The following is a 24,998-nucleotide window of genomic DNA, read 5'->3' as shown; positions in this document are numbered from 1 at the left end:
AGAGAGAGAGAAGAGAGAAGGAGGGAGAGGAGAGGAGAAGAGAGAGGAAGAGAGAGAGAGGAAACGAGAGAGGAGAGGAGAAGAGGAGAGGAGAGAGAGAGAGAGAAGAGAGAGAGAAGGGAGAGAGAGGAAGAGGGAGAGAGGGGAGAAGAGAGAGAAGAGAGAGGGGAGAGAGGAGAGAGAAGAAGGGGAGGAGAGGGGGAGAGGAGAGAGGAGAGAGAGGAGAGAGAGAGGAGAGGGAGGGGGAATGAGAGAGGGAGGAGAGAAGAGAGGATGAGAGGAGAGGAGAGGAAGGGGAGAGGGAGAGGAGAGGAGAGGAGAGGAGAGGGAGAGGAGAGAGAGAGGAGAGAGGGGGAGAGAAGGAGAGAGGAGGAGAGGGAGAGAGAGAGAGAGAGGGGGAGAGAGAAGAAGAGGAGAGAGAGAGAGGGGGAGAGAGGGAGAAGAGGGAGAGAGGGGAGAGGAGAGAGGAGAGAGGAAGGGAGAGAGGGGGAGAAGAGGGGAGAGAGAGAAGGAGAGAGAGAGAGAGAGAGAGAGAGAGAGAGAGAAGGGAGAGAGAGAGAGAGAAGGGGAAGAGGAGAGAGGAGAGAGAGAGAGAGAGAGAGAGAGAGACACAGAGAGAGAGAGAGAGAGAGAGAGAGAGAGAGAGAGAGAGAGAGAGAGAGAGAGAGAGAGAGAGAGAGAGAGAGAGAGGGAGAGAAAGAGGGAGAGGAGAGGAGGGAATAGAGGGGGAAGGGAGGAGGAAGAGAGAGAGAGAGAACACAAAAGAGGGAGAGAGGGAGGAGGGAGAGAGAGAGGGGGAGGAAGAGAAAGAGAGGAGAGGAGGGAGGAGAAAGAGAGGAGAGAGAGAGAAGAGGAGAGGAGAGCGAGGGGGGGAGGAGAGGGGAGGGAGGGAGAGAGGAGAGGAGAGAGAGAGAGAGGGTGACAGAGAAAGAGGAGAGGGAGAGGGAAAGATAACGGAGAGGAGAGGGCAGAGAGAGGGACAGAGAGAGAGAGAGGAGAGAGGGAAAGATAGAGTAGAGGAGAAAGAGAGAGAGAGGGTGACAGAGAGAGACGGAAAGATTGCGGAGAGGGCAGAGAGAGAGAAAGAGAGAGGAGAGAGAGAGAGAGGAGAAGGAGGAGAGGAGAAGGAAGGAGGAGGAAGGAGAGGGAGAAGGAGAGAAGGAGAGGAGAGAAGAGGGAGAGAGGGGAGGAGGAAGAGAGAGAGAGAGAAGAAGGGAGAGAAGGGGAGAGAGAAGAGAGGGGAAAAGAAGAGAGGGGAGGAGAGAGAGGAGAGAGAGGGAGGGGGAAAAGAAGAGGAGAGGAGAGAGAGAAGAGAGAGGATAGAAGGAAGAAAGGAGGGGAGAGAGGGAGAGAGAGGAGAGAAGAGAAGAGAGGGGAGGAGAGAGAGGGAGAGGGAGAGGAGGGGGATGAAGAGAGAGGAGAGAGAAGAGGAGAGAGAGAGAAAAGGGGAGAGAGAGTGGGGTGAGAGATAAATGAGGGGAGAGTGAAGGGGGAGAGGGAGAGGAGAGGGCGAGAGAGAGAGAAGAGGGGAGAGAGAGAAGGGAGAGAGAGGAGGGGGAGAGAGAGAGGAGAGGAGAGAGAAGAGAGGAGAGAGAGGAGAGGAGAAGGGAGAGAGGAGAGAGAGAGAGAGGAGAAGAGGGAGAAAGAGAGGAGAGGAGAAGAGAGGAGGGGGGAGAGGAGAGGAAGAGGAGAGGAGGGGGAAAAGAGGAGAGAAGGGAGAGGAGAGAGGGGGAGAGAGAGAGGGGGGGGGGGAGAAAGAGAGAGAGAGTGAGGGGGAGAGGGAGAGAGAGAGAGAGAGAGAGAGAGAGAGAGAGAGAGAGAGAGAGAGAGAGAGAGAGAGAGAGAGAGAGAGAGAGAGAGAGAGAGAGAGAGAGAGAGAGAGAGAAAGAGAGAGAGAGAGAGAGAGAGAGAGGAAGAGAGGAAAGAGAGAGAGAAGAGGAGAGAAAGAAAAAGGGAGGAGGGGGAGGGGGGGGGAAGAAGGGGGGGAGGAAGAGGGAGGAGAGGGAGAGAGAGGGAGGGGGAGAGAAAAGAGGGAAGAGGAGGAGAAGAGGAGAAAGAGAGGAGAAGAGAGAGGAGAGAGAGAGAAGGAGGAGAGGAGAGAAAGAGAGAGAAAGAAGGAGAGAAGAGAGAGAAAGGAGAGAGGAAGAGAGAGGAGAAAAGAGAGGAGAAAGGAAGAGAGGGAGAGAGAGGGAGGGAGAGTGAGAGAGAGAGAGATACAGAGAGAGCGACAGAGAGAGAGGTGGAGAGGGGGAGAGAGATAGAGAGAGAGCGAGAGACAGAGGGAGAGAGATTGGGGGAGAGAGAGAGAGAGGGGAGAGAGAGAGGGGAGGGAGAGGAGAGAAGGAGAAGGGAAGAGAGGAAGAGAAGAGGGGAGAGGGGGGGGGAGGGGAGAAGAGAGAGAGGAAGGAGAGGGAAAGAAGGAGAGGAGAGAGGAGAGAGGAGAGGAAAAGAGAAGGGGAGAGGGGAGGGGGAGAAGAGGAAGGAAAGAGGGAGAGAGAAGAAAAGGAAGAGAAGAGAGGAAAGAGGAGAAGAAGAGGAAGAGAGAAGGGGGAAAGAGGAAAGAGAGAAGGGGAGAAGGAAGAGAGAAAGGAGAGGAAGAAAGAAGAGAGGAGAGAGAGAGAGGGGGGAGAGAGAGGGGAGGAGAGGGGAGAGAAGAAGAGAAGAGAAGAGGAGGAAAGGGAGAGAGAGAGAGGAGAGGAGGAGAGGAGAGAAGAGAAGAGAGAGAGGGGAGAAGAGAGGAGAAAGGGAGGGAGAGAAGAGAGAGAGGAGAGGAGAGGAAGGAGAGAGAGAAAAGGGGAGAGGGAGGAGAGGGAAGAGAAAGAAGAGAAAGAGGGGGGGAGAAAAGAAAGAGAGAAAGGGGAAATGAGAGGGAGAGAGAGAGAGAGGGGGAAGAGAGGAGAAAGGAGAGAGAAGAAGAAAGGGAAGAGAAAGGAGAGAGGAGAAGGGAGGGAAGAAGGAAGAGAGAGGAAAAAGAAGGGGAAGAAGGAGAGAGAAGAGGAGAGAAAAAGAGAGAGAGAAAGAAGAAAAGAAGAAGAGAGAAGAGAGAAAAGAGAAGAAGAAAAGGGGGAGGAAGAGAAGAGAGAGGGAAAAGGAGAAGGGAAGAGAAAGAAAAAGGAGGGGAGAAGAAGGGAGGAGGGGAGGAGAGGAGAAGAAGGGAAGGGGGAAAAGAGAGAAGAAGAAGAAGAGAAAGGGAAGGAAGGGAGGAGAAGAAGGAAGAGAGGGAAAGAGGAAAAGGGGGGGAAGGGGGAAGAGGGAAGAAGAAGAGGGAGGAGAGGAGAGGAGAAGAGAAGAAAGAGGAGGAGAGGGAAGAAGGGAGAAAGGGAAGGAGGAGGAGGAGAGGAGAGAGAAGAAAAAGGAGAAGAGGGGAGAAGAGAGGAGAAAGAGGGGGAGGGGGGGAGAAAAGGAAGGAAAAAGGGAGAAAGGAGAGGGAAGGAGAGGAGGGGAGAAAAAGGAGAAGGAGGAAAGAAAGAAGAAGAGAGAGAAAAAGGAGAGAGAGGGGAGGAAAGGGGGAAGAAAGGAGAAGGAAAGGAGAAGAGGAGAGAAAAGAAGGAGGGAGAGAAAAAAGGGAGAGAAGAGAGAGAAGGAGAAAAGAGGGAAGAGAGGAGAGAGAAGAAGAGGGAGAGGGAAGGAAGGAGAGAGAGGAGAGAAAAGAGAGAGGAAAGGAGAGGGAAGAGAGGGGAGAAAGAAAAAGAGAAAGAAAAGAAAGGGGAGAAGAGATGAAAGAAGGAAGAGAGGGAGGAGGAGAGGAGAAGAGAGGAAGAGGGAGGGAGGAGAAAGAGAGAGAGGGGGAGAAGAGAGGAGGAAGGAGGAAGAGAGGAGGGGAGAGAGAAGGGGAGAGGGAAGGGGGGAGAGGGAGGGGAGAAGAGAAGGAGGAAAGGAGAGGAGAGAGGGGGAGAAGAGAGAGAAGAAGGAGGAGGAGAGAGAGAGGAGAGGGGGAGAGAGGAGGAGAGGAGAAAAGAGAAAGAGAAAAAGGGAAGAAAAAGAGAAAGAAGAGGGGGGGGAAGAGAGGAGAGAGAGGAGGAAGGAGAGAAAGGGAGAGGAGGGGAGGAGGAAGGAGGGAGAAGAGAGGAGGAGGAAGAGAGGGGGAGAGGAGAGGAGAGAGAAAGGAGAGGAGAAAAGGGAGAGGGGGGAGAGGAGAGAGAGAAGAGAGGAGAGGAGAGAGGAGAGGAGAGGAAAAGAGAGAGAAGAAGAGGAGGGAGAGGAGAAGAAAGAGAGGAGGGGGAGAGGAGAAGAGAAGAGAAAAGGAAAAAGAGGAAGGGGGAGAGGAGAGGGAGGGAGGGGGAAAGAAAAAAAGGAGGAGAGGGAGGGAGAGGAGGAAAGGGGGGGAGGGAAAAGGGGAGGGAAGAAGAGGAGAAGAGAGAGAAAGAGAGAGGAAGGGAAGAGAGAGAAGAGAGGAAGAGGAGAAGGAGGAGAGAGAGAGGGAGAGGAGAAGAGGGGGAGAGGGAGAGAGAGAGAAAGAGGAGGGAGGAGGGGAGGAAAAAGAGGGAGGAGGGGGAGGGGGAGGGAGAAGGAGGGGGAGAGAGAAGAGAGAGGAGGGGAGGGAGAAAAAGAGAGAGAGGGGAGAAGGGAGAGAGAGAGGGGAGGGGAAAGAGGAGAAAGAAAAAGGAGAAGGAAAAAGGGGGGAGAAGAGAGAGGAAGGGAGAGGGGGAAGGAGAAAGAGAGAGGAAGGGAGAGAGGAAAGGAGAGGAGAGGGGAGGAAGAGAGAAGAGGGAGGAGAGGAGAGGAGGGAGAGAAAGAGGAGGAGGAGGAAGAAGGAGAGGGAGAAAAGAAGAGGAGGAGGAGGAGGAGGGAAGGAGAGGAGAGGGAGAGGGGAAGGGAGGAGGGAGAGAGAAAGAGAGAAAGAGAAGAGAGAATAAGAGGAGGGAAAGGAGAGGGGAGGGGAGAGGGGGAGAGAGGAGGGGAAGAGAGGAGAAAGGAGAGAGAGGGGAGGGGAGAAAGGAGAGAAGAGAGGAGAGGAGGGGAGGAGAAAGGAGAGAGGAGAAAAGGAAGAGAGAGAGGAAGAGGAGGAGAAGGGAGGAGAGGAGGAGAGGAGAGGAGAAGGAAGAAAAGAGAGGAGGAGAAGAGAGGGAGGAGAGGGGAAGAGAGGAGAGAGGGAGGAGAGGAGAGAGGAGGAGGAGAGAGAAGAGGAAGAGGGGAGAGAAGAGAGAGAAGGGAGGGAGGAGAGAGAGGAGAGGGGAGGAGAGGAGAGGAGAGGAGAGAAAGGGAAGAGAGAGAAAGGAGGGGAGGAGAGGAAGGAGAGAGAGGAGAAAGAGAGGAGAGGGAAAGGGAGGGAAGAGGGGAGAGGGGAGGGAGAGGAGAAAGAGAGGGAAGAGAGAGGAGAAAAGAGGAGATGGGAAAGGAGGGAGAGGAAGAGAAAGAAAGGGAGAAGAAAGGAAGATTTGCCGGGGATACCTGAAGTTAGAGAAATCAATATTCATACCACTGAGCTGTAAGCTGCCCAAGAGAAACATGAGAATGGAGGAGACCTAGAACAGAAAGGTCTGTGTGGGAAAGGGAAGGAGAATTAAAGTGTTTAACAACCAGGACATCAGGTAAGTTCAGGCGGACCCTGAGCGAAGTTGTTCAGCGAAATAATCTTCCAGTCTACATTTGGTCTCGCCAATGTATAAGAGTCCACATCTTGAACAACAGATACAGTAGATGAGGTTGGAGGAGGTGCAAGTGAACCTCTGCCTAACCTTACAGGACTGTCGGGGTCCCTGCAAAATTGAGGGAGGAGGTATAGGGACAGGTGTTGCATCTTTGGTTGCAGGGGAAGGCACCTGGGGAGGTGAGGATTTAGGTAGGAAGGGATGAGTTAACCAGAGAGTTGCGGAGGGAACGGTCTCTGCGGAAGGCAAAAGGGGGTGGAGATGGGGAAATGTAGCTATTGGTGGGAACCCGTTGAAGGTGGCGGAAATTTTGGAGGATTATGCGTTGTATGCGACAGCTGATGGGGTGAAAGGTAAGGACTAGGGGGACTATATTGCGACTAGGGGGAGGGGGAGCAAAGGCAGAGCTACGGGATACCAAGGAGACACAAGTGAGGGCCAAATCTATGATGGGAGAGGGGAAGCCCCGTTCCCTAAAGAATGAGGACATATCGGATGTCTTGGCATGGAATGTACTGGATAGCTGTGTCAGGTTTGATTCAAATACCCTTTCCACTTGGTCACTGGCACCAACCAGTTTAAACAAGAGAATGGTATTTAAAACAATTGGTAAATAAAGTAAAACTTTTAGAAGATAGGGCGATAAACAAGTTTAACTTCTATAGTCTGTCCCTAAATATATATTTTTAAATCCCTGAAGAGATGTTTTTGAGGGAATGATGTTACAAACAAGTTTAGCTATTATAATTTATTTGATAAGTAGTGGCACGGTAAAGAGCCCTGGGTGAAACAATTATGATCTCAAAAAACAGATTAGCAGTCTTAATTGAGAAAAAAGGAACCATTTAAACTTCAGGAAAGACAGCAACACAGAAAGGTGGAATAGTTCAAATGTTTTGCTTACCGTGGCAATAAGCAATGTAAATATTTTGATAAAAAGATAAACTTGTGATCAAGGAAGTCTGTCTGAAAATACACAAAACAAAGGCAGGGGAGAAAATGCAATGCAAATGGATTAAAGGCTTCCAAATGTTAAATGCCTTGAAAGGCAACATACCTCTGGGTTCAACCAATGGCGAGTGACACACAAAGGATACTGGGAATAAGAATTAGTGGCATCCTTTGGTGACTTTGATCATGGTGAACAAATTTGACACAATCTCACACAAATCAAAATTTAGCAATATAAATTTAAGGATAATTTCAAAGTAATAAGGATCAGGATTATAAATAGGGTCAAGTCTCCAAAACTCCAATTGACAACTAAAGTAATTCTTTTGAGGTGACGTCATAAAATAAGCAAGAAAATAAATTCCAAGCAGCAATGAACGGATAACAAAAATGACATACAAATGTAGTACAAATATGTGAAATTATGTAGAATGGGATGTAGTTTACAGATTGTAGAAAAATGAGAGGGGATCGTGATGAAATCTATACAACTTCAGAGAGCTGGTTTCCTGATAGAAACCATTTCCCCAGCTGCAGAATCAACTTTCAAGGATCCCAGATGAGTCAAAGGGCTAGAAGGCTGTAAAAAATTAAAGAGGCTAAGAAAAATTTGAAACGTTTTGAGCATTTTTTAATGGTCCCATCACTTAACAACGTCAATGTCGGTTCAGGGATCAGGACTAAGGATTATGACTCAGGAATGAGAGGAGAAATATAATCGCCCTTTAGCAGGAACCAATGGAATCTATGGTGTTCTGAATGCTCAAGTTTTGAACAGAATCTCTCCATTAAGGAAGCATAGAAAAGGAAAATAATGAGAATAGACACAACAAGTTGGAGTAACTCGGCTGGACAGGCAGCATCTCTGGAGGGAAGGAATGGGTGACGTTTCGGGTCGAGGCCCTTCTTCAGTCCCAAAAAGGGTCTCGATCCAAAACGTCACCCATTGCTTCTCTCCAGAGATGCTGCTTGTCGCGCTGAGTTACTCCCGCTTTTCGTGTCTATCTTCGGTTTAAACCAGCATCTGCAGTTCCTTCCTGCACAGGAAAATAATAAGGTTGAGGCAAATAATAATCTTATAGCAAAGCAGAAGAAAATCAAAAGATGATTTGGGTTATCCTGCTCTTATTGTTCATGGCCTTAAGCCTTGCAAAACAAGATGGACAAGGCATGAAAATGTTTACGAAATGAGAATTTCCAAAATGAATACTGAGTGAAGCGGAAACAGGGATTTCAGATTAAACGCAGCCGAAAAGCCAAATGAAAAAGTACTAATTATTTCAAACTAATCATCCAATTATAGTTCCCACTACCCAGATGAGGTGATGAGGTCATGAATTCAAACCAGCATTACCATTCCACGCTTTAATCCTGTGGTGGAATGGTACTGCTGGCGTAAATTCATGACCTCATCAGGGATGTGGAAACCATAATTGAATGGAATTATAATAGTGGTGGGATTTTGTCTGCTGTCAAGGCTTTCTTGTTTTTCCTGTGTTGAATGAACCTTTCAACCTTCTGCGAGTCTCAGTGAGGGCAGTGTCAAAGTGTTCCACTCTCTCCATGATATCAGTAGGGTGGATACCTTGTGTTCAAACGACTCATTAATTTGGCAACGTTGACAAATTAATGTATGCCATGGTAGTCAACTAGTTAGAAACATTGAAAATAAGTGCAGGAGTAGGACATTCGGTCCTTCGAGTCAGCACCGCCATTCAATATTATCAAGGCTGATCATCCAAAATCTCCTGGGAATCTGTTATTTTGCTCGAGAAACGATTATGTTTCTAGTCTTAGAATAGTTTGGGCTTGCAATTAATTTGCCACTGGATCTCCTGATCATTCCAATTAGATCAGTCTCAGTATTTTCTGGTACAGCTGCACTGAGTCTTTATCAATGGACATGAGGCAGTTGCATATCCAACAGGAGCTAATAAGAGGTGAGAACAGATCATTCTGTTGACAAAATCTATCCTAAGATAACTGTGCACCTCTTCCAATTTTTCTATCTAGAAAGTGTACCCACTACCTTGTTCTTTGACCTGGACTTCTCCGGGTCTGCAAAAGTAATACCAAATCACCCATGTTTCTGGGTTATGTTTGGGTCTGTTGTTGTAGGAATCCCCACAAGTGGACTGGCCTTCTATATCACTAATTTTGGTCTGAAGAATGGAAGATGCCTGTGAATACTGGCCTGTAAAACAGTAACAGACTCTGTGCTTTCATTGCAGTACACTATCACTGCAGTACAGAACATATTCCGGTGGGGGCGCTGTCCTGTACGACTGCCAGTCCTGCAGCTGTCCGTTTCTTTCATTTCTTTTTTATTATTTTTAGTACGTTAAAAGTGTGTAGTTGGGGGGGTCTAATCCTTTTATGTGTGGGGGGTGGTGGGGGGGAAGGGGGAAACTGCTTTTCAAGTCCCTACCTGGTCGGAGAGGCTGCCTTCCTCCGAGCAGCACCTTCGACCTGTCCTCGCGGCCTACCAGCAGGTCCTGGAGCGACGTTTCCTGAGGGGACCTGGCCAGAACCTCGGCTTTGGCGGCTGCACAGCGCTGGAGCGCTATTGCGCAGCGGGCGATGCCTTGCCTGGGTCGCCGCGCTGGAACTGCCGATAAAAACATCGTGGAGCCGCGGTTCTGTGGAGCGGCCAGCTGCGGCGCTGAACTTTACATCCCGGAGCATGGGATCTCTCGCCGAGATCGCCAGTGTGTGGAGCTTCGTCCGGCGCGGTCTGTTGGCTTGTGAAGCCGCGGTCTCCAGTAGGAGGGCGGCCGTTCCTGGCACCCCAAGCCGCTGAGGGTTCTCCCGACGCCGGAGTACCATCATCTGGCGAGAACGGCCGGGAACATCGGGCCCCATAACGGCGACTGTGGAGGCCTCAATAGGCCTGACTCTGGGTGGACAAGAGGATGGGGACTGAACTTTGTGCCTTCCCCCACAGTGGGAACCCCTGTGGGGGGATGTTTTTATGTTTTAATGTTAAACTTCTTGAATGCTATGTTGTATTTTTATTAGTGTGCTGCAAGGACATCTGAATTTCCCCTGAATAAGGGGATTAATAAAGTAATTATATTCTATTCTAAATAAAGCTTCAATGGAATTGAAGTGTAAATGGTTGAGAGCTTCAAGTTCCTTGGCGTTAATATTATTGATGATCTGTCCAGGCCAAACCACATTGAGGCGACAGCCAAAAAGGCACACCAGCAACTCTACTTCCCTCAGAGAATGTGAAAATTTGGCATGCCTTAAATTACCTTTAGAAATTCTACAGAGGCACCATATAAAGCATACTGTTCGCTGCTTCACTGCTTGGGTTGGAAACAGCTCTGCCTAAGACCACCAGAAATTGCAGAGAATTGTGGATGTAGTCCAGTCCATCACACACACACCAGACTCCCCACCATTGACTTAATCTACACTTCATGCTGCCTAGGAAAACCAATAAAGATAATCAAAGACTTGTCCGGCCCCAGTCATTCCTTCTTCTCCCCACTCCTGTTGGGCAGAAGCTTGAAACCATGGACCACCAGAGTCTGAAAACAGCATCCTCCCCTCTGTTATCAAGCTTCTGAATGGTCCTTCCATAAGCTGGGTACTGTCCAATTCACCTCTAACCAATTACAGACACTGGACTTTATCTGAGAAACTGGCGCGCTGCAATGCTGCGAACTATATTCTGCATCTTTGCTATATGGATTTGACTTGATTATATTTATGTATAGCATTATCACCTGCAGCTCAACACCGACAAGACTAAGGAGTTAGTGGTGGACTTTAAGAGGAGAGGAACACCCCTGTCCCCTTCAAGGGTGTGGATGTGCAGTTTACCAAGGAGTACAAGTACATTGGAGTTTGCCTGGACAGTAAACTGGTCCAGGAACGTTGAGACACTGTATAAGAAGGGACAGAGCTGTCTATACTTTGAGGAGGCTCTGCTCTTTCAACGTCTGCAGTAAGATGCTGCAGGTGTTCTATCAATTGGTGGTGGCCAGTGCCATCTTCTTCGCTGTCGTGTGCTGGGGTAGCAGGGCGAAGGCGCCAACAGAATCAACAAGCTCATCAGGAAGGCTGGTTCCGTCCTGGGAGTGGAGTTGGATTCATTGGAGGTGGTCTTGGAGGGGAGGATGCTCCTCAAACTGCAGTGCATCATGGACAATACAGCTCACCCCTCCCTCCATGGCACACTGGTCAGCCTGAGGAGCACCATCAGCAACAGACTGGGTTCCACCAAGATTAAGTACCGGACGCCACAGTGGATCCTTGCTCCCTGTGGCCATCAAACTGTACAACTCCTCTCCCTTCTGTCGTGGGGTAGACTTGGACTCCCCTTCCCTAATCTTTGCACATCCCCTATCCTAGACTTTCCACTCGTCACTTTAATTTAATGTTTCATGTATCTTGTTGTGTTTTATGACTGTTGGCAGACCAATTTCCCTTCTGGAATAAATAAAGTTCTATCGTATCGTATCCGATCTGACTGGATAACATATTAAAAAAATATTTTTACTGTACCTCAGTACACATGACAATAATAAACCTAAACGTAAGTAGAAAAAAACTAAATCCTGAAAATGAAGCAGACAAGCAAGGTAATTCATAAAATCAGACAATTATATTTCTATTTTGCCTTAAAAGAAGTGTTATTGTACCTCTCAACAATCAATTCCATTGTAACTACAGTTGACATATCTTGTTCTATTCTCTATAATTCTGAGACAATACAAAACTTTGCTGCCTGTAACGTAGCTTTGATCAATTACATTTCCGCTTCTTGACTGATATTAAACTATTAAAATGTGGATTAGGAATATGATGGACATAGCACACCTTGAAGAAATGAGACTCCACCTAATAGATAAATATGACCAATTCTTAAAGGAGTTGGTCCCCTTTCATCAACTTTTTGGAATCATGTGATGCAGCAGTACCGTGATGATTGCTGATTTCAGGTCAGGTCGTGGATAGATTTCCGATTAAAGATTTGAAAATTTCTTTTTTAAGGGTCTTTTTCTCCTATTTCTATTTTCTATTTTTTCTTTTCTTATATACACACACTTCACGTTTTTCTATTTTCTACTATCTATTTTTCCTCTTTTTCTTCTCTCTATTTTTTGTTTTGTTTTCTTTACTTCCTTTTCAAAAACGTAAAACTAGAGGTTGTACATAGAATGTATTACGTTATGACATAGTTGGCACCTAAAATTAGGTACCACTGTATTGTTTTGTACTGTATTAACTTCTAATAAAATAAACAAAAAAAACAAAAACAAAAAAAACTTTGCTGCCTGTAACGTCGCTTTGATCAATTAATTTCCGCTTCTTGACTGATATTAGCTTATATTTAGGCCCTGCTTCTCACCTTCATTTTCAAACTCCTCAGTGATATTATCTCTGACTATTCTGTTTGGCATCTTCGTAATTCATGAAACAAGTGGTTCCGACAAAGGCTCCAAGCTCTCCATAAATCCGGGTTCTAATTCCTCACCATAAAATCTCTCTACTGCAGATACTCAAGATTTGCTTTTCTCATTCAACCCCCTGATCATCAGTTCCAATAGCATTTAACATTGATTTTCAATTAGATTCAATAATGCTGCTTTGAAGCACCTTGGGAGATTTTGCTTACTGAAAGAAATTACATAAATAAATATTGCTGCTGAAAGTGCAAATATTGTTTTGTAAAATTATTTCTGAAAATTATTTGTGTCAAAACACCGGTTAACTTAGGTTGTTCTCTTGTGAACAGAGATAACAATAAGACTTGGCAAGTATTTTAAAAACACACGTTGCTAAACTTTTAAAATTGGAGGGGTATATGAAACATAAGAGTGTCAACAAAATGTTATTTAAGCACACGCTGCCTTTGTACAGGAGATGCAATCTTGCCAGATATCCATTCTGCACGGGATCACTTGGATAATAAGAAAACATTAGCATTCAACATCGCGAGTCTCTGCTCGTCCCAATGAAACTACGTCCTTGGCTTCCTCATTGGCAGATCACATCAGTACAAACTGGCAGCACTTCCCCTTCAATAACCATCAACACAGGAGGACCTCAATGCTATGTGATCAGTCTCCTGTTCTACTCTCTCTATACCCATGACTGTGTAGTCAAATCACAGCTCCAACACCATTTTAAAATTTGCAGATGAAACACCATTGATAGATGAATAAAGGATAGCTATAAATCAGAGTACACGGAGGGGGATTAATAATCTGATTGGATGGCGCCAGAACAACAATCTTACTCTCAATGTTAGCAAGATCAAGGAGCCGATTGCTGATTTTGGGAAGGGAAAGCCAGAGATCCATGAACCAGTCTTCATAGACGGGACGGCAGTGGAGAGCATCAACAGCTTTAAGTTACTGGACATGAATATCTCTAAAGATGTGCCCTGGGATTGATGGAATCATAAAGAAAGCTCATTAATGCCTCTACTTTATTAGAAAATTGAGGAGATTTGGTACGTCACCAAATACTCTATCGAAATTCTACACAAAATATGCTGACCGGTTGCATCACCACCTGCTTCAGTAACGCCCAGGAACCCAGGCTGCAGAAAGATTACCCGGTCCATCAGGGGTATTGACCTTCCCGCCAATTAAGGGATCTATTGGAGATGCTACCTCATAAAGGTATCTAATATTATCCAAGACCTACACATCCAGGCCATGGACTCATCTCGTTACTATCATTAGGAAGGTGGTACAGCAGCCTAAAAACCAAAACCTCCAAGTTCAAGAACAGTTCCTTCCCAGCAACCATCAGTCTTGAACAATGGACAGCACTAACCAGAATCTTACCTCAGCAACTATCATCTTTCTGGAATTTGTTTTGGTTTCACTATTGTCATCAGTTTTGCATCATTACTATCAAGTTACCTAGTACTATTTATTATTAATTTATTATATTATTGTTGTATATTTACACGTGTTATTGCATTAATATGCCTGTAAAGTAGCAGCAAGCAAGAATTTTGTTGTTCCATTGCCTGTACATATGACAATTAAATACTCTTTGGTCTCTCTTGATCCTAAAGTCAACCTCTGATCATCTGCTCTACAATACAACTAATTATCTATCACAACTCTCTTTTGCAGTCTTCTCCACAACTTACTTCCTCTGCAATCTCCAACCCCCAAAAAGACAGGATATGGCAGAGTAAAGAATATTACATGAAGCATAAACCTGGGGCCACTTGTGTGGTGGAATATTGGTGCTTCCCCTTCAGTGGACCAGACATGAATTGCTGTGGGTCAATTTGGATAGGGTAATAGTTTGAACATCCTAGTCAAGAAAACATAAAATCGATTATTTTTGGAATGAATAACCATGGGGCATAGATTTAAAGTGATCAATAAAATAAAACAAAGGGAGATAGAAGACAATTTTTAAATGTTTAACTATGCTTCAATAGTATTCTTCAAAATGAAAATAAACACTAGCATTTGAAAAATTGAGGGGTAGCATAAAAGATGGAATAGAACCAAATGTTAATTCTTCACAAACCTGAAGCTGTCTCAGCTGGATCATTTTGTTTCTGATTTAACAAAAATTATCCTTAGAGAAACATACCTTCTGCTTGTTTTCCAAATAATTCATTGTTTACATATTCCTTATGTAGTTGCCTTCGAGCATTCCTGACTTTATCACCATTACTTTGAGACCTGTTCCATTCAGTTTTACTATAGTCATTGTCTTTTGGCAGAGATTTATATCTCAACTCAGAAGCATTCTCCTTCCACTTCCTCTCTTTGTTCTGAGCTACAGAACCTTGTTCCAGACCAGATACCCGCTTTTTACTCTTTTCTCTGCGTCCATCTTTGGAACGAGTCCCAGGACTGTGAGCAACTCTTGTGGCTGTGTTTGGATTGCCCACGATAACTTGAGCACACTTCCTTGCACTAGGACCATTGTTCTCTTGTACTTCCCTTTGCTTCTGGGTTTCTGTTCTTTTGTTAAAAATTTTCGAGTGGCTTCCAGGTGTAAAGTGATTTTCTTGGTGCACAGTACCCCTCCAATTAGCTTCGTCTTTGCCAATTACCAGTTCCTTGTTCCTTTTAGGAAAATTGGGCTTTTCTTCCATTTCACTTCATTAAAATGCTAGATCCTATAAATTAGAGCAAACAAAATTTAATTTTCTGTAAAAAAAACACAAAACGTGCAGTAGCTTTGAGCAGATTAATTGATTGTGGAAATGATTATGTTTAAGAAAGAACTGTAGATGCTGGAAAAATCGAAGATGGACAAGAATGCTGGAGAAATTCAGTGGGTGAGGCAGCAGCTATGGAGCGAAGGAGTAGATGACATTTCGGGTCGAGACCCTTCTTCAGACTGATGTAGGGGGCGGGAAGAAGAAAGGAAGAGGCGGAACGAAAGGAATGAGACAGTAGGCTGTGGGGGAGCAGGGAAGGGGAGGGGAAGGAGGAAGAAAGCAGGGACTATCTGAAATTGGAGATCAATGTTCATACCACTGGGGTGTAAACTACGCAAGCGAAATAGGAGGTGCTGCCCCTCCAATTTGCGGTGGGACTCACTCTGACCATGGAGGAGGCCCAGGGCAGAAAGGTCGGATTCGGAATGGGAAGGGTATTGAAGTGTTGAGCCACCAGGAGATCAGGTTGGTTAACACGAACTGAGCGGAGGTGTTGGGCAAAGCGATCGCCAAGCCTGCGCTTGGTCTCACTGATGTAGAGCAATTGACACCTAAAACAGCAGATGCAATAGATGAGGTTGGAGGAGGTGCAGGTGAACCTCTGCCTCACCTGGAAAGACTGCTTGGATCCTTGGATGGAGTCGAGGGGGGAGGAAAAGCGACAAGTGTAGCATTTCCTGCGGTTGTAAGGTAAAGTACCAGGGGAGGGGGTGGTTTGGGTGGGAAGGGACAAATTGACCAAGGAGTTGCAGAGGGAGCGGACTCTGCGGAAAGCCGAAAGGGGAGGAGGCTGGAAGATGTGGCAATGGTGGGATCCCATTGGAGGTGACAAAAATGTCAGAGGATGGCCTAAAGGCAACCAGAGTCCTCAATGAAGACTGCTCACAATAAAAAAAACTGGGTAAAAGCTAAAAAATGGCTGATTATTTTCTGTCCTTCGTCAGCATGATGTGATCAATTGTGAAATAAACCTTTAAAATTTTGCATAAATCTTATGAGAAAATAAGTTTTAATAAATACAACATTGATGGAAATAGTGTAGTATATAAGGTACACTGCAAATGAAAGGCCACTTATCTCCTTGAGCCCGTCACATCATTCAATGAAACCTCTGCATTTTAACTTCACCCATCTATCTTTGCTTCACAATACGGAGGCTAATAAATACCCATTTCAGCATTGGAAATTTCAATTTTCCCACTCTCAGAGGGAACATTTGAGACTTTTACTATCCATTGTGTGAAAATGCACTTCCAAACATCATCCTGAATTTTTCCTGCCATCAAATACTACTGCCATCTCTATTTCAGCACTCTTTTATACACCATTTAGTTTATATTGCCTTTGCCTCTCCGTATTCTTCCCGCCAAAATATATAATTTCATGCCCGTTTTTAATTTCATCCGCCATGTCCATATTACCTGTGTGCGTGGTTTATGCTTTAATATATAGGTCCACCACCAATTTCCTTGCACCCTTGGTTCCAGAGCCTTGTGTATTATCTATTTTGCCGGAACACAGGTCACGGCTTTAGGGGAGGCCGACATACCAACACGCAAAGACGGCTATGGGAAACAGATCTGCTGGCTCTTGCCGCGCTGGAGATCCACCACCCCAGCCGCAGGTGGCTAATTCGAGGTGCAGATCTGTCACGGGAGTCAGCCATGGCTGTGAATCTGTTGGCTTCGGCCAGGCCGGTGTTCCAGAGCAGGGGGTAAATTCAACCCACCGATCAGCAGGGAAATCCCAATGAGGTTGGGAACACCCGGCTGAGGCGCCACGTTTTTGGGGGGGGGGGGGATTTCCGGGTAGGATTTCAAGTGTGCTCTCATAATTTTATCTGGATTACAGAGTGCACCGGACCACCAGTTGCCAGAAAATCAGTGGTGGGCCTGTATCATGTAGAATAGAACTTCTACCACTAAATAACAATTTAAAGTCTGAAAAATCTGCGTAATATTTATCTTATTTGTCTCAACCAGAGTAAAATAAAGAATGAGGTGCTTTAGGCATAAATTACAATTTTATCATATTTCTTTAAAACACTAGATACAGTCCCTGTGAATGGTGTATATTGGCTGCCTCCCCTTTAAGGTATACTTACAAATGTTAAGACACAAGAAACTGCAGATGCTGGAATTCTGAGGAAAAAAAACAAAGTGCTCAGCAGGTCAAGCAGAATCTGTGGGGGGGGGGGGAATGTGTAGGAAGGAGATAGTTTAAACTGAAAATAGACACAAAGTCGATGTCTCTGACAAGTACAAAGTCAAAGTTTCTAATAAGCGAACCAATAGGCAGAGCTCAGTAATAGAAAACTTTAAGAAAGAACTGCAGATGCTGTAGGTGGGATTTCCCGCCCCCCCCCCCCCCCCACATCAGTCTGAAGAAGGGTCTCCACCAACCCCGGAACTCCCTATCCACCATTGCTTTACGAGTGTCTACAGCAGTGGGCCACAGCAGTTCAAGATTGCGGCTCATTGCCTTACACATGTCAGACGAGGGAAGAGAATCTGAGAGAACATACAATACACATTTATTGTCATTTGAACCTCAAAAGAAGTTCAAACGGAATTTGGTTTCTGCAGTCATTCAACAAGAAAAGAACCAAGACACACAGCCAACAGTTTACACAAACATCCATCACAATGAATCTCTTTCTCACTGTGATGGAAGGCAAAGTCTTGTCTCTCCCCTGTATTCCATTTCTTCTCCCGATGTTAAAGCCTCCGACGGGCAATGGCAAGTCCCGTGGCCATTAAGGTCGCGCCGGGCGATGCAAGGCCCTGCTCCGGGTCTTAATGTTGGAGCCCCTGGCAGGCGATGCCAAGTCCCGCTGCTGTTAAAGCCGCGCCGGGCGATGTAAGGCCCGCAACTTGGGCGGGAGAAGTCGCCGTTGCGGGAGCTCCGAAAAGCGGTCTCCCACCAGGGACCCGTGAGCTCCCGATGTCACCATCCACCGGACATGCGGCTGGAGCCTCCGAGCTCTGGTGTCGGGCCGCAGCTCTTTCTTTCTCCACAAATGCTGTCTAATTCGTTTAGTTTAGTTTAGAGAAACAGCGCAGAAACAGGCTCTTCGCCCACCGAGTCCGTGACGACCAGCGATCCCTGCACATTAACACTACCCTAAACACACTAGGGACAGTTTTACGATTATACCATGCCAATTAACCGACAAACCTGTACATCTTTGGAACATGGGAGGAAACCAGAGATCCCAGAGAAAACCATTGCAGGTCACGAGGAGAAGGTACAAACTCCGTACAGACTGTACCCATAGTCAGGAACGAACACGGGTCTCTGGCGCTGTAAGGTAACAACTCTACCGCTGCGCCACCATGCCGCCATGAGCATTTTTTGTATACCTTAATTTTATTGTAGATTTCCAGTTCTTTGATTTCCATAAAGATATATTTCTTGCTCAATCCCACATTCTAGCATTAGGTCAGCAGTCTTGCACATCACAGTTCTTCTCTCACACACTAGTACATTTCAATGTCATTGAGTGGCGCCGTGAGCGGCAGCCTCACCAGCAGTTTATCAGTCATTTTGACTTTTTTTGTTTGACTGGCAATCTCCAAGGTGCAGAGTTAAGTAGTATAACAGCCGCAGGGAAGAAGCTGTTCCTGAACCTGCTGGTCCAGCAACGGAGAGACGTGAGGAACCGGTAATGCGTTGGGCAGTTTTCACCACCCTCTGCAGTGCTTTCCGGTCGGAGACAGAGCAGTTGCCATACCATACTGTGATACAGTTGGTAAGGATGCTCTCGATGGTGCAGCGGTAGATGTTCACCAGAATCTGAGGAGACAGATGGACCTTCTTTAGTCTCCTCAGGAAGAAGAGACGCTGGTGAGCCTTCTTGACCAGTGTTGAGGTATTGTGGGTCCAAGAGAGGTCATCAGAGATGTTGACCCCTCAGAAATCTGAAGTTGGAAACACGTTCCACCTCCGTCCCGTTAATATGGATGGGGGTGTGCGTGCCGCCCCTAGACATTCTGAAGTCCACAATGAGCTCCTTGGTCTTCTTGGAGTTAAGGGCCAGGTTGTTGTCAGCGCACCATGCTGCTGGGAGCTGGACCTCCTCCCTATAGGCCGACTCATCGTTGTTGCCGATGAGGCCAATCACCGTTGTATCATCTGCATACTTGATGATGGTGTTAGTACCATGTACAGGTGTGCAGTCGTAGGTGAAGAGGGAGTAGAGGAGGGGGCTCAGCACACAGCCCTGTGGAACGCCAGTGTTCAGGGTGAGGGTTGAAGAGGTGTGGTTGTCTGACCTAACAGACAGGGGTCTGTTTGAATACATTTCAAATGCCATAGTGCTTTCCGTCTCAAACAACCGCCAAGAAATTCCAGACCCTCTACCACCCACTGACTTTAAAAAAAAATGTCCTCAACTTTCCCCCTGCAACACTTCCCGCAATTATTTATGCTCTCTCAATTTTTATATCTAATAGCACAACTTTTAATTCATCCATCCAGCCTGTTTGAAGGCTGTCACTGCAATTCCTACCACATTATTTACTTTGAAGCTAAACAAAACAAAATTGGTAAGTGGATTTATCCAATGAGTAGATCCCACTCTCAGACCTGAACTGGGGTCAAGGAAAAAGCGTTCACATCACGGCCCTGTTTCCACCAATCTCCAACACCAAGCACAAAAAGAGCAAGACACCATTGTATGGAGATGCCGAGATGAGTGTTCAGCTTTAGCTGAACAATTTCTAATCTTGTGATGTGGACTCAATAAGAAGAAGACCTGAACTCACTCAATACAGGTCATTCCACTATAACAAAACAGTTGTCTCCCCAAGAAACCTCGCTTTACAGAAAAGCAGGTTACAAAAATAATTGTGTCAGTGGGTGAAAGGTTAGCGAGATGGGTTAGAAAACATTGAAAATAAATGCAGGAGTAGGTCATTCGGCCCCTCGAGCCAGCACCACCATTCAATATAATCATCCAGAATCTGTACTCTGTTCTTGCTTTTTCCCCATGTCCCTTGATTCCGTTAGCCCGAAGAGCGATGTCTAACATTGACACAAAATGCTGGAGTAACTCAGTGGGTGAGGCAGCATCTCTGGAGAGAAGGAATGAGCGACGTTTCGGGTTGAGACCCTTCTTCAGACTGATGTCAGGTGAGGGGGCGGGACAAAGGTAGAATGTAGGCGGAGACAGTAAGACCAGTGGGAGAACTGGGAAGGGGATGGAGAGAGAAAGCAAGGGCAATCTGAAGTTAGAGAAGTCAATGTTCATACTGCTGGGGTGTAAACTACCCAAGCGAAATAATAGGTGCTGTTCCTCCAATTTGTGCTGAGCCTCACTCTGGATTGGGAATGGGAGGGGGAGTTAAAGTGCTGAGCCACCGGGAGATCGGGTAGTTTAAGGCAGACGGAGTGGAGGTGTTCAGTGAAATGATCGCCAAGCCTGCGCTTGATCTCGCCGATGTAGAGAAGTTGACACATGGAACAGCGGATACAGTAGATGAGGTTGGAGGAGTGCAAGTGAACCTCCGCCTCACCTGGAAAGACTGTTTGGGTACTTGGATGGAGGTCGAGGGGGGAGGTAAAGGGACAGGTGTTGCATCTCCTGCAGTTACAGGGGAAAGTACCTGGGGAGGGGGTGGTTTGGGTGGGAAGGGCAGAGTTGACCAGAGAGTTATGAAGGGAACGGTCTCTACGGGAACACAGAAAGGGGCGGAGATGGGAAGATGTGGCCAGTAGTGGGATCCCGTTGGAGGTGGCAGAAATGTTGGAAGATTATATGTTGTATGCCACGGCTGATGGGTGGAAGGTGAGGACAAGGGGGACTCTGTCCTTGTTATGAATGGGGGGAGCGGGAGTAAGAGCAGAGCTGCGGATTATCGAGGAGATCCTCGTGAGAGCCTCATCTATAATCGAAGAGGGGAACCCCCATTTCCTAAAGAATGAGGACATCTCTGATGCCTTGGTAAGGAACACCTCATCCAGAGGAATTGGGAGCAATAATCAATACGTCAATAATCTGTTTCCTGTGATGGAGACGGTGAGATCTAGAAACGGTAGGGAGGTGTTGGAGATGGTCCAAGTGAATTTGAGTGCAGGATGGAAATTAGTGGTGAGGTTGATGAAGTCAGTGAGTTCTGCATGGGTGCAGGAGGTAGCACCAATGCAGTCGTCAATGTAGAGTTCAGGGATAGGGCCAGTGTACGCCTGGAACAGGGATTGTTCGATGAACCCTACAAAGAGGCAGACATAACTAGGGCCCATGTGAGTGCCCATAGCTACACCTTGGATTTGGAGGAATTGGGAGGAGTCAAAGGAGAAGTTGTTGAGGGTAAGGACCAGCTCTGCTAGGCGGAGGAGATTACTGGTAGGTGGAAATTGGCTGGTTCTGCGGTCGAGGAAGAAACGGAGGGCTTTAAGACCCTCCTGGTGGGGGATGGAGGTGTGGTGACTGGACATCCATAGTGAAGATGAGGGAGTGGGGGCCTGGAAAATGGAAGTCATTGAGGAGGCTATATCTAACTCTTTTTTGAATACATTCAATGAATTGGCCTCCACTGCCTTACGTGGCAGAGAATTCCACAGATTCACAACTCTATGGCTCAAATAGCTTTTCCTCATCTCAGTCCTAAATGGCCAACCCCTTATTTCTTAAACTGTGAACTCTGGTTCTGGACTCCAACATTGGGAACATTTTTCCTGCGTCTAGCCCGTCCAATCCCTTAAGAATTTTATATGTTTCAATAAACTCCCTCTCATCCTTCTAAATTCCAGTCAATACAAGCCCAGTCGATCCATTCTGTTATATGTCAGTCCTGCCATCCCAGGAATTAACTTGGTGAACCTACACTGCACTCCCTCAACAGCAGGGGGTCTCCAAACTATGGCTCGCGGGCCACATCCGGCCTGCAGCAAGCTCTTAACACGTTCCGTGCGGCGGACTATTTAGCGGGTTCTGTAGTAGCGCAGCTTTAGAGATACAGCACGGAAACAGGCCCTTCGGCCCGTACGCACTATCACTATACTACACATATTCGGGACAAATTCAATTAACCTGCAAACGTGGAGTGTGGGAGGAAACCAGAGCACCCGGTGAAAACCCACGCAGGTACAAACTCCGTACAGACAGCACCTGTAGTCAGGATGGAACCCGGGTCTCTGGCGCTGTGAGGCAGCGGCTCTACCGCTGCACCACCGTGCCATTGCTCCTGTGTTGCAAAGGCAAGTTGTGCGGGGTGGTAGCGTGGGTTGGGTAGTGGAGCGAGGGAGAGGGGGTGGAGAAGGGGAGCTAGTTGGCGGCAGGGTCGGTGTGTTGCGGTCTCCCCCCCCGTGACAGTGACCCGTGAACAGCTCATGCTCCAGGGCGCCACACTGACCTGGACCCTTTGACCGGATCTCCACCGATTCCCCTTCCCTTGCCCTCCCCTTCTCTCTCTCCGTCCCACTCTCTCTCTCTAGCCCTGCGGAGATCAACAGATCGGTAGCCGGCTTTGTGTGTGTGTGCCCGATGGGTGAGCATTATGCGTGGGTGGGTCTTTGTTAATATGCCTGAGGGGTGATCACCGTGCGTGTGTATGTGTGAGAGGGAGAGATAGAGTGTGTGAGAGAGCCTGTATGTGTGAGTCTGTGTCGGGTCTGTGTGTTTTAGTATGTGGGAGTCCACGTGTACATTTCTGTGTGTGTGTGTGTGTGTGTGTGTGTGTGTGTGTGCGCATGCATGTCAGTGTTTGCGTGTGTGATTTCTTTCTTTTTTTCCTATTACCCGCAAAAACATGTCAAATATATAATGTGGCCCACATGCTGAAAAGTTTGTAGGCCCCTGCTCAATGGCAAGATTCTACACTGAACTCCCTCAATAGAAAGGTTAGGGGCTAGAGTGTTTTAGATTTACAATAACAACGTTTTTTTCCCTGTGGTATCTTCAGAAATATATATAGGTAATTTTAATAGCCACACCTTTATTTTGTTACTTCAAGCTAAATGTACTGAAGGTGTATGTTAATAGAAGCGATTGTTTGTCAATTTCAGTGGCCATCTTCAACGGAAATGATTGACTGTGATCTTAAGAGCCAATGGTGTCTCGAAATACAAGATGCTGCAGATGCTGCAATCTTAAACAAGTGCTGGAGGTACTTAGAGGGTCAGGCAACAACTGTGATGGGAAATGAACAGACCACGTTTTGGGTCGGGACCCTTCTTCAGACTGATGCCGATCACTGCAGACTGTTTACAGTTTTTTTGAAGACAGCTATTTTTTTGTTTGTTAATTTCCTAAACATCTCCCTAATTCACCAATCGCGTTATCTCCATTTCGCATTATGGAAACGACGGATTACAGCCTCGCTTATCTCATCTCAATTCGCAGAACTATAACAAGCGTAATAAACTATTACGAATCCCAATTTGCGTGAAACGAAAGCGAATCTGAACCCAGATCCCCTTACAATTGGGAGGAATAGAAACTTATGTACAGAGGACATAATTGGGTTTGGTTGCGTTACCTCAGCCTTCGGTGATTCGCCGATATTTACCCCAACCATGCAACCAGCAACCATGTGCACACATCACTGGAGGGGGAAGCGCCTCAAGGACTGCACTCTCCCCAAATTATGACAAGAACAAAAAGAAAAGGCAGCGGGAAGTATCACGGTGGGACTGTAAAAATAAAGCGAGCACCAAGTCTTTGATCGCTGCCTCCCTTCCACATAATTTAACATTGGCTTCCTCCCTCTCGAGCAGTGTAATACTTCCCAACACCAAGAAGATCACTTACTACCAATCAAACAATAACGGTGTTGGAAAAATCCCGGACATTCCTGCTCCTCTCTTCATTTTGCGCCGGTATCGTTCCCTGTGACGGGACCCCCGGCAATTTCCCCCACCTCCACCTCTTGGGTGCAAACGTGCAGGCAGCTCGCCGCTCTCGATCAACAACCGCGTGGGGAACCAAACCCTCATGAATCCGCTGCTTCACGAGTGAGGGGCACACAACGGGACAGCGCACCGAGTGTAGGCAGGGCAGGGCAGGGCAGAGCGGAGAGGAGAGGAGCAGCGCCGGGGCCCGGGCCTAGCACCCGCACAACAGCGCCCGGCCTGCGGTTTAAATCCGCCGCCTCCCTCCCTCCCCCAGTCCGGGGCGCCGCGGGGGAGCAGCTCGGGGAGCTCGGGGACGCACTAACCTGCAACTGCGGTCCTGTCTACTCTGTGTCTCTGTCTCCCCTTCTCCTCCTGATCCTGCTGCTCCTGCTCCTGCTCCTGCTCCACCGACCGCCGTCCAGTCCAGTCCCGTCCCTCCCCCCGCTGCCGCCGCCGCCGACGCACTCAGTCACCAACCACCAGTGTCTGGCAAGGAGCTCTCCTCCAGCGCCAGCCTCCAGGCGCGCTGTCCCTGCAGGACACCCGCCGAACTACAGCACCCGAGCAGGGATGGAGCGAGGAAGGCACAACGCGGGGCCCAAGTGCCTGTTTCCATGCTGCATCTTTCAACCAAACCATTAACCCTGCTTCTCGCTCCATCCATGCAACCTAATCCGCATTATATTACCAGCTTTACTGGTTTTATTACAGATGGAGGGTGATTGGACAGGGCACTTCTAAATCGAAAATTAGAATTGAGGACAGATATTCAGGAAACCTATCAATTGATTTGATTTTTAGTAGATGTTATCTGTAAGCATTCAGCCTATTGTTTAGGAATGTGTTTTTTTTTAATTATATATGTCTAAATATACATTTAATTGAATATGTGAATTATATAAATGTATTTATCCTATTAACAACTATTTATCGTTATGTGTGTGCGATATATATGTATAGTTAGTAAGATTTTTTATTCTTTTAACAAGAAACAGTTATATATAGCTGTGTATAAAGCCATTAAGAAACTGCAGCATCTGATATGTCTGTTGATACATTGTTGCATCAGGCATTGTTTGTGGAACATTGACTGTCTTTAATAAAGGGCATTTTATCTTTAAAAAGACACAAAGTGCTGGAGTAACAGCGAGTCTGGCAGCATCCCTGGAGAACATTGATAAGTGAAGTTTCAGGTCAGAACCCTTCTTCAGACTGTTTGAGGAAGGGGGAGAGAGAGAGAGGTGTGGGGACAGGGGAGGGGAGGGGAGTGGGTTGTTAGAGGTTACATAAAATTGGAGAATTCAATGTTTGTACCATTGCTACCCAAGCAGAATATGAGGTGCTGTTCCTCCAGTTTGCATATGTCCTCGCTCTGGCAATGGAAGAAGCCCAGGTCAGAATGGGAAGGCCATTTAGGACTGAGGTGAGAAAAAACGTTTTCACCCAGAGAGTTGTGAATT

At 46.9% G+C, this 24,998-nt stretch overlaps 1 protein-coding gene across 2 annotated transcripts in view; it reads right to left on the bottom strand.

The window, feature by feature from the left end:
* Window positions 1-23,969, bottom strand: part of LOC129695726 (terminal uridylyltransferase 7-like) — a 97,086-nt gene extending 73,117 nt beyond the window's left edge. Inside the window, exons 1-3 of one of the 2 annotated variants that reach the window (XM_055632931.1) lie at window positions 23,862-23,963; window positions 16,808-16,844; window positions 14,124-14,658 (exon numbers count right to left, since the gene is read on the bottom strand). In XM_055632931.1, the coding sequence (XP_055488906.1) occupies window positions 14,124-14,634 (511 nt within the window). In that variant the 5' untranslated portion in view covers window positions 14,635-14,658; window positions 16,808-16,844; window positions 23,862-23,963. Of the gene's footprint in view, window positions 1-14,123; window positions 14,659-16,807; window positions 16,845-23,861 lie in introns of both variants that reach the window. The other variant, XM_055632932.1, reaches the window with a different exon arrangement.
* Window positions 23,970-24,998: the final 1,029 nt, after the last annotated feature.

This window comes from Leucoraja erinacea, chromosome 3, assembly GCF_028641065.1.
Source record: "Leucoraja erinacea ecotype New England chromosome 3, Leri_hhj_1, whole genome shotgun sequence".
NCBI classification, from domain to species: domain Eukaryota; kingdom Metazoa; phylum Chordata; class Chondrichthyes; order Rajiformes; family Rajidae; genus Leucoraja; species Leucoraja erinaceus.
Note: the sequence above shows the minus strand (reverse complement) of the source record. Positions and strands in the feature narration are given on the sequence as shown.